General features: G+C 33.9%; 1 protein-coding gene across 1 annotated transcript in view; it reads right to left on the bottom strand.

The window, feature by feature from the left end:
- Positions 1-10309, bottom strand: part of LOC123552535 (AFG1-like ATPase) — a 91131-nt gene continuing 80822 nt past the window's right edge. The window contains exons 10-13 of the mRNA XM_045342256.2: positions 9283-9383; positions 6754-6894; positions 5800-5916; positions 1-5186 (exon numbers count right to left, since the gene is read on the bottom strand). Of these exons, the coding sequence (XP_045198191.1) occupies positions 5052-5186; positions 5800-5916; positions 6754-6894; positions 9283-9383 (494 nt within the window). The 3' untranslated portion in view covers positions 1-5051. The remainder of the gene's footprint in view (positions 5187-5799; positions 5917-6753; positions 6895-9282; positions 9384-10309) is intronic.

Raw genomic sequence — 10309 nt, 5'->3', positions numbered from 1 at the left:
TGGTGTTGGTAACCTTTATTTCCACTGTACATCTTGAATAAATATATTTGTATCACACTGACCAACAATATCTATAAACCAATAACAAGTTTTGTAAAATCAACAATGATTTAGCTACCTTACTTCTAATATCAATTGCAAAGAAATCGAAAACAATTGTTTTGTTTTTTTTGGTGGGTGTGGGGGGGGGGGGTCTTTTATTGGGTTTAACATCACACTGACACAATTATAGATCATATGGCAATTTTCCAGCATTTAATGGAGGAAAACCCAATGTGACCTATGCATTATTACATCACTGGCAGGCAGCTGGATAGAATCATCGACCTTCCGTAAGCCAGCTGGATGGCTTCCTCACATGAAGTCTCCAATGCCCCAAGCGCGGCTTGAACCCACATCGGTGGGGAGCGAATGAGAGTAAGTTGGTGACCTTAACCGCTCAGCCACAGAGGCCACTTGAAAACAACTGTAACATATACTCTGCTTACACAAAACTTTCTGACAAGAAATCTTTTTGTTATAAGAAAAACAGATACAAATTCATTCGACAGCTCATCTCATTGTAATGGAAGGACCGTTTTGGATGTTGAAAATTTTTTCAAGTCTATATTGTCTAATTTGGTCAAGCTTTATGGTCAACTGCCCCTATCCCCAATCCCCACCCTATGTTTTTGAAAATATACCTATGCCAGTAATTTTAAAACAAACAGTTGTATGTCAACTGTTATAATCATGAATGAGTTACATTTTTAAGTTATTATTTTTGCTGTCAGCTATTTAAGTAAGGATATCTTTCTCCTATTTTACCCCATCACTAACATGGTAAAGAGCTTTCCGAACATCCTCACGTATAAACAAATTCTTTTTACTTTCCTCTTACAAAAACACAAAATTGTGAAAAAGTATATGAAAGTGCTTTCTGAATTTCAAGGTAAAATTGGAGTAAATCTATAGTTATGTTACTTTAAACTAACACCGACACTGGTTACATAAATAAATTGGAGGGATAAAATTATGTTTTACTGGAAAGGATCAGAAACATTTCTACATAGGAAAACAACAATCATAGTTATTGTGAAATCATTAATATTTGTGGAAGACCACTTTTTGTGGATTAATAAGTTGTCTATGCAAAAAATTAAACCTCAATGAACAAAGTTCACATTAATTCTATCAATATTTAATATTAACATATTCATATCTGAAAGAAATAACAAGTGCTCAAATTCATAAACTGATTGTACAATATTTACATAAATAAACATGACCATACAATATGCATTCAAGTTGTTAGTAGATGTAAATACTGTTTCCTAAATTCTGAGATATAAATATTTTCTTAACAACAGATTAGTTCACTTGTATCTAATAATAAACCTGTTTTTATCGATCTGCTCAAAGGACACTTATTTTAAGTAATTAGTAACTGTTGTCTTAACTTTCACTGCACAGAAATGCTGATATGTTTAAAAAACTGTTTAAAACCTCAAACAAAATGTGATAATTTTATGACATGGGTAAACACATTCAAAAGGTAAAAGGTATAGCTCCTCAGTATGACTCTGGCTACTTTGCATTGGAGGGAGGATAATATTCACGAGCGTTAACTTTCACTAACATTTTGCATACAGAGTGAGCAAATTCAAAACTCTCGTGAATAATGCTTGTGAAAAATATCAAAATAATGAATTAATGGACTCAGTATCAGGTAAATTATGCAAATCATAATTTCATGAAACAGACTGAGTTAATACCAAACTCGGGGCAAATACAAAATTTACAATTTATGAGGTTCCTGGCTGTTTTTCCTTTATTTTCTTGCATGCCCAGCAGAATTTTCCCAAGTGTTTTTGGCGGTGCTAGAAAACCTCTCCTTACATCACGTAGTGTAAGATGACTCACATGCTGTAATTTAGGAATGAATGCTTAAATTCATATGTTACTGCAAAAAATTGCGTTTTTAAAGAAAACTTTATTTCTTCTATAAATTAAAGAATAAGGCATGCAAGAAAAGGAAGATATTACAAGTTGAAGGTGTGGGTGAAAATATCTGGCAAAGCAGCATTACTGCCTAAACAGTTACCCTCGAGCCAGATATTTGTAACCACACCTTCAACCAGTGAAAGATTCTTATATTTTGTTTTTTAGATGTCTCAAACTCTCGGACAGCTAAAGCATTTATCTCACCCCCTTGTGACTTTGATTAATCTGTATTTTACTGTACTCTGAAAGAAAATTTATGGCACAAGCAAAGACAAAACCTTTATTAAGTATCTGATATTGCAAAATGTCCAGTATTAGATAACCAGAACCCTCACAACTCAAAATAAATGTAAAATGATAAATAAACATGTTTCAACAGTGATCTTATAAGGCAATTTGATAGCAAATTATATTGAAGTGCACAGCTACAAAACTGAATGCCAGATACTGGTGAGTCTTTATTACACTTTGATGTCAAAAATTAAGACAAAATATAGCCAGACATCAAAATGTACAGTAGTAACATCGTTTGCAAAACATGTAAAATAAATAAATTATAGTTACAGAACAATCCCTGGAGACCCTGACAAGCAGACACTCTTCATAACTGTACATTTTTCAAAGTCTGGAATAAGATTTTCCACTGAAAATTACTGTAAAATCATTTAATTTCATGGGTTAACAATTTCAGGGTTTTGGTCAGAGGTTTTTCGTTGAGATATAAATTGGTGGAATTTGACCTTTAAGCATATAATAATGAGAAATTTACTTCTTTGGTGGGATTTATTTTCGTGGATTGACTCAACCAAAGCATCCACAAAAATTAGTCCCCATGAATATAAATGATTTAACAGTATCACATCTAATAGTTGTGACAGGAAATTCCCACCCTAAACTTCCCCTGCTCTCCGGGATTGTCCCTTAGTCGCCAGTGGTTGCTCAGTGTACAGGGTTTCCAGTGTAGTTCTAAGTATATTAAATGTAAATGGTAAACATTTTAAACATAGATAAAAATGAATAAATTTAACAGAAGATGTAAAACAATAGTTAAATGAATAAAATAAACAAATAAAGCAGCCAATGAAAGTTAGCTGTAAAGATTTGTTCTATTCTGACTGACACAAAAAGTTTAAAACATTTTTCTAGCAAAAAAATTTAAGAAGTCCTATGTAAGTGAGTATACTGAAAACCAGATGCCTACAGGCTACATGTCGAGCCCGCCAGCTGTCAAAAAAGACTGGGAGCTGCACATGACACTTTATGCCAAATGAAAAAAGTTACAATATACCGGTAAGTTATTTATAGTAACAACAAACAGAAGTGAATCTTAAAAAAAATTCTAAGTCACCGAACACCATTTGGACGACTATGTCTTCACTTCCACAAGCTGGCTCAACAAAAATAATGAGTACTTGTGTAAATAATCTGAAGTAAGAGCATCCCATGTTGTTTTTTATTTAAATAAATGAATTCCAAACAGAAATACATGTCTGTAAGCTCTGGTTTAGTATGCTGATAATTAAATAAACAGCTAAATCATCACAACCAAATCACCCGAAATTAGTGCAACAAGTTTGAACAAAATTGGCTTTCACATTTTATACTATACATGTAGATGTACTGTGCAATTGATTAATTTTGTGACACTGACCTTTTTGTGATTTGGACATTTATGTTATCTCTTGGGAATATGAAATCGCGGATTTCCCATTTTTGATATAAAAAGAATGGGGATTATATTTGTTCGTTAGGATTTTACTGAATGGACCGACAGCAGCACAAAACTTAGGAAAACTAGGTCTCCGTGAATATTAACTTTCAGCCCACTGGCAGCAAGTGATTCTGCCTTTGCGACCAGTCTTCAATATTCATTCAGTAAATTTTCAGAGAACACACCTTCGGATAATAAAGGGTACTGCCCAAATTGAATGAAAAACCAGTCCAATTTAGAAATTCAGGTGAAGTTTATTGATTTCACAGTACTTCACTCACTGGGAATGTATGTTTTTTTATCAGTCAGAACCTGAATGAGCTTGTTTGAAACCAAAATAGGCACAAAAATAACCCAATTTAGAGACTAATAAACAAACATGAAATAACTGTTTAAACTGACTTGGGCATAAAAAGTTTCAAAAGTTTTACGATTATATATGTATTGGTCAGTTTACCAATGTTCCTTAACTTTTTATCAATCAAACCTGTTTTCTTTCGTCAGTAACCCACAGGCAGAGAATATGAGTGACCACAAACATTTTCTACAGTCAACTATGACATCAAACATCCACATTGCCTGAGATTTGAAATTATCACCCTTGTGCTGCAAGTCTTGAGCTCAGGTGGACTTTTTATAAATTTTGGTTAGAATATTTAACAAAGTATGATGTCAGTATTGGTATGTACTTTGTGACGAGGTAAAAATATTGGTACTTCAATTATTATGGTTAATGTAATTCAGCTGAAACTCGGTATCTCAAATTTACATAAACTATACATGTTACCAGTATTTTGTGATAACAAAACTTCCCCTTAAATTTGATACTTGGTGCAGACATTTTTGGCTGCATGTTTTGCTGGAGCCACATACAGAAGTACATATAAGTACATATAAAAGTACATGTAAAACATGACATGAGGAATTTCACTGACAAGACTTAAAATTGTCCCTGACAAAACAAATGTTGCCTAATGTCAAAATAGTCTCAAAAGGAGTAAAAATACATATTAACATTAAGAATGACTTAAAAATTTCTTCAAGATTGCAAGAATTTCAAGATAAGGGAGTTTGATGTGCCAAATTTCAACTGTAATAAACTGTCTGCTGTCAACAAAAAATGCTTCCTATTACAAGCACTGTAGATACGTATTCATACTGGTATAAAATTCTGGTTTGACATCCATTTCTATAATTCTATCTCAACATGCTGCAACAGCATTACGTAACACCGGCTGAAACTACTGGTGTGTCAAAAGCTCCTTGACTAAGCCCTTGCTTTAATATTAATATCGTTTATCATTTAATTACTATGAATTGTTAAAACAAATTATTTTCCCCTAATAAGAAGTTATCATCAAGAGGTTGGGTATGGCTGTCTGTAGCTCCAGTACGTCTCTGTCTGCATTTCAGCCAGTCGTGATATGGTTCTCTCAAAAGCAAATAGTTCTTCCTCTCCTGTGAATATACTGGCACCAGATGATTCTGAATTCTGTTGTAATACATTATATCATATATGTGTAAAATGGAATTATAGAGTCAAATTGTTACAATGAAGAATTTCATTTCCACAACACCCTTATTAAATTTGAGATTTTACCTTTTAGATTAAAAGGGGCCTTTATGGGTGAGTGGTTCAGATGACTAACTTTGAATCAAGTTCCTATAATCATTCTGGGTTTTAAAACCCAGAATAGTATTTTTCAAGGGAAAGATATCAATCTGACTTGTGGAAGGTTACACATGTACATGTCTGTGTCTGCTAAACTCTGGATGGGCACCAGGGATCGTACTCCACCATACAAATTGATACAAGCCATGTAACCTTAACTGTGTGATTTAAAGTTTGTGTGGTTTACACAGTTTCAAATTTTGGCCAAAAAACCTCTTAAAAATCTTATCACTGTAATAAAATATTTTGATCTGCCTCCTCTAGACATTCTGTCTTCCTGTTTTGCATGTAGAGACCTATAATGTGTATATAATTTGATTCGAAATTCAGATATGTTTCAATTTATAAGCTGTGCAATTATAAACATAACAAACTCAATAGAAACATTATTCATTGATAAAATATTTCTTAAAAGAAAGCTGCTATGTCTTACTGCCTGTATTCCTAGATCATCCATAAGCATTCTATTCCTGTCCTCCTCTCTCAAAGTCTGCGTACCTTTAGTGAACAACCCCTGTGGCAGGGCCTCTGCTGAACATATAACTCTCACCTGAAACAACAATACATGTACTGACTTGTATGATTGTTTGATATAAATCTTGTTTCAAAGTCTCTAATAATGTTTCTCAAAAGTATTTCAGTTTGTTCCCTTTTTGATTTATGCCATTTCTCATTAGAATTTCAGTTATGTAACAGCTGTGAGTTAATCTTTCCAATCTTTCTATATTACATATCACTTGTAACTTGTCCGCTACCAGCTTTTGATGGAGAACAAACTACCTAACAGATGTAGATGTATTGGCTCAAAATCCTTTATGTGGGGACTTGAATTAATTGTCAAGAATTTAGTGTCCAAGACAAAATAAATGTGAATTTGATTTGTTCCTGGGGATTAAATTTTATGGATATCCACAACTGTAATATCTATGAAAATTATAACAATTTCATAGCAGTAAAAACTAACATACTGAGAAAATTTGATTGTTTCAGTGTAAGATACCAATATCTTTCATCAAGCATCAGATACAATATTTTCACAAGTGGTGCATCAACAAATGAAAATTTAAAATCTGGTGTTCACAAGTGAAAGATAGTTTCAATCTTACATGCAAAATAAACATATTTTCTTTTTATTTCAAGTCTAATGATATTTACATTTTTGTATGTATTTATAAACTTCTATTTATTGATGTTCATCTTGCAAAGCATTTCTTATGTATAATTCATATTTTTTCTGCACTGAAGAGTACTTCTAGAATTATAGTGAAAATCATCAAATGAAAATCTCACTGTCTGAAACAAGTTTAAAATATAATCCACTGTTTTAATAAACTACCGGAAAACATGATACATATCTACTTAAGCTGAGAGCTGAAGACATCTTTACCTTGTTATCATAAAATGTATCTATCATAACAATAAAGCGTTTGGCCTCTGATTTCTGTTTCAAGGTCATTTTCGGTATGTTTCGTACAATCACTGAGTCGAAATTTTGACCGATCTCCAAGTAGTCAATGGCTCCTAGTGCCTGTATCAGAAAAACGATAAATAATTTAATCATCAGTTGAAGTAGTAAATTAACTGAAGTTTCAGATAAATATGATGAAAGTAGACACCTTTAAAAAGTTTCAATGCAATAACCTTCTGCATAGACAACAATGTCTACTTGCTTGATATGGATTTACATTATTTCAGCAGTATTTCTGCCTTGTTTCAGCAGTATTTCTGCCTTGTTTCAGAAGTATAACCACCATTTTGAGTGGTATTTTCAGTTATACAACGACAGTTCTTTAACCCATACCTAAACATACTTGTACTCCACAAGTAACTGACAACATTTTCAAAGGAAATAGAGGCAGCAGACTTCAGACTTCTTTTAGGGAGAATATTGACCTTGCCGGGCAAATGAACTCACACCCTCTGCTCATGGACTAGAGTTAACTCCAGTAACAACTAACTGTATTTTTGACAGAAGAGCTAAACTCCACTAATGCTGCATAAGGGGCTGCTGTGAGGCAGGGTTCACTGGTTCCTGCCTTGTGATGGCTGTGCAGACTGAGCAGGGCAAAAGCAGTTTTACCGTGTCAGAACTATGGTCAGCTACCTACTGTAAAAGCGGAAATTTTGAGAAGGTTTAATTTTCGCTATATGCGCAAGGCCCTAAATCTCGCAAACAGTAATCCTCATGTAAGTATTCACAATTAGTATAATTCAAATTCAAGTATACAATTCGCGTATACTAAAACTCAGAAACATACTCAAAATTTCAAATTCGCGAAATTTTGACCTAGCAAAATAAGTGCTTTTACAGTACTTTATAGGTGGGAGTAATTCCGTTAATGTAACAGTCTACCCTACTGTAGAGTATTCTCTGTTTCTGCTGTACTTTACTAGTGTAGCAACAGACTGTACATACCTACAACACAAGTGGTTAAATGTTGTATCTACATACCTGACAACACAAGTGGTTAAATGTTGTATCTACATACCTGACAACACAAGTGGTTAAATGTATCTACATATCTGACATCACAAGTGGTGAAATGTTGTATCTTAGTAACATTCCTGACAACACAAGTGGTTAAATGTTGTATCTACATACCTGACAACACAAGTGAATGTTGTATCTACATACCTGACAACACAAGTGGTTAAATGTTGTATAGTGAAACACCGCTCACTCGAGGTCGCAAGGGGATGAGCAAAATGCTCGTGTTATCCATGGTGTCGAGCGACCCAAACATTGACCAACATACGAAGAAAATTGAAGTTTGGTTTACCAATTGTCATCGAGACCATTTGCAGAGGAAACTGTGATGCGTAATAATGACACACTCGAGACATTTTCAAAAAACGTATTACAAACGTTATTTATGATAGATCGTAAATGACACATGTGAAGAAACAGTTAAGACATTTTTTTTCTATTTGAAATACTGTAATCGAATTCGCAATTTTCTTCTCCAAATTAAGATCTCATAATTATCGTCTCAATTTTATAAAAGGCTTTATTTGCATGCAAACAACTGTTGATTAAAATATTAAGATCTCATAATTATTTTCTCGATCCCACAGAAAAAAGTAATAATTAATAACAATTTTGATCAATAAAATTTTTCTTCCACCTTTCATCAATAATTAATCTCATTATCAGATCAAATATACTGACTAACAAACATTTAAGATAGTCGGGAAATAGACCATGCAATTCTAACGGCGTGCGAAAATTTTAAATTAACCAATACATTCTGACCGCCGAAGGTGTGAAAATTTTGATACCTCTGCTCGAGTTTGCCATAAGCAACAAAGAGTAAATTAATACACAGGGACCAGGTGTCATGCTTGAGCGATCGAGTTATCGATGCTCGACCCGGCCATGGTAATTTCACATAGAAAATAGAAGGAAATCGGCCGGGACCACATGAATTAATGCGAGCCCAGGTGCTCGAGTCATCGATGCTCGGGTGAGCAGTGTTTCACTGTATCTACATACCTGTCAACAAAAGTGAATGTTGTATCTACATACTTGACAACACAAGTGGTGAAATGTTGTATCTACATACCTGACAACACAAGTGGTTAAATGTTGTATCTACATACCTGACAACACAAGTGAATGTTGTATCTACATACCTGTCAACAAAAGTGAATGTTGTATCTACATACCTGACAACACAAGTGGTTAAATGTTGTATCTACATACCTGACAACACAAGTGGTTAAATGTATCTACATATCTGACATCACAAGTGGTGAAATGTTGTATCTTAGTAACATTCCTGACAACACAAGTGGTTAAATGTTGTATCTACATACCTGACAACACAAGTGAATGTTGTATCTACATACCTGACAACACAAGTGGTTAAATGTATCTACATTCCAGACAACACAAGTGAATGTTGTATCTACATACCTGACAACACAAGTGGTTAAATGTTGTATCTAAAACTCTACCACAAGTTTTTGGTAGAAAAAGGTCCCTCCCTAACACATCTAATGTTTTTGAATGTACCACTGTAACAAAGAAAGAAATATTTTATTATAACAAAGTGACAGAGGACGGTAATGAGCCACTTTTTATAAACAAGAGGGTCATAATGACCTTAGATTGCTCAACTGAATTTCAAATCTCAAATGGGTAAAACAATTTGTACAAGAAACATTTCTGCTAAATTACTTTGACAATTGGCCAGAATATTGACAGGAAAATATTTTTGAAGTTTTCCATAGAACCATAATGGGAAAAGTACCACCGCCTAATGTCAACATTTGCACTATGTTGGTCTCCCATACTGTGAAATCATTTAATTTCGTTGGCACTAAATTTCATGGTTTTGGCCAAAAAGGCTGTTCCGTGGTGACGTAAATTCATAGACTTTCAATTTTTGAGAAAAAAAATTTCCATAATTTCCACAGGAAGAGATCTAGTATATCATTTAGTTCTTATTATGTGAAACCTACATGTGTCAAACAGCGCTACCATGGTTATCAAATTTCAATCTTTTAGCGAGTGATCATGTGCCAATTAACGACCGTGTTATCTATAATCATATGACCCCTAATTTGCAAAACTGAATGAAACTGTGAAATATTCAGTAAGAAAGTCGGCGCCAATTGAAGTGTCAAAACCGTAGCACCTGGGATATAGTCTTGCACAATTAGCATTCATAATTGAAACAAATACAAAGTTCATCACATTGATCATCTGAGTGTGTTTTAAACAAGAACTAGTTATTGTATTGCAAATAACAAGAGGGCCAAGAAGGCCCTGTATTGCTCACCTGACCTATTGACCTAAAGATCATCAAGATTAATATTCTGACCAGGTTTCATTAAAATATGGTCATAAATGTGGTGTTAACTAGCTTTTCCTTTGATTTGACCCAGTGACCTAGTTTTTGACCCCACATGACCCAGATTCGAACTTGACCTAAAGATCA

This window comes from Mercenaria mercenaria, chromosome 4 (genome assembly GCF_021730395.1).
Source record: "Mercenaria mercenaria strain notata chromosome 4, MADL_Memer_1, whole genome shotgun sequence".
In the NCBI taxonomy this organism is placed as follows: Eukaryota; Metazoa; Mollusca; class Bivalvia; order Venerida; family Veneridae; genus Mercenaria; species Mercenaria mercenaria.
The sequence above is the reverse complement of the archived record's forward strand: the minus strand, read 5'-3'. Positions and strand labels throughout refer to the sequence as shown.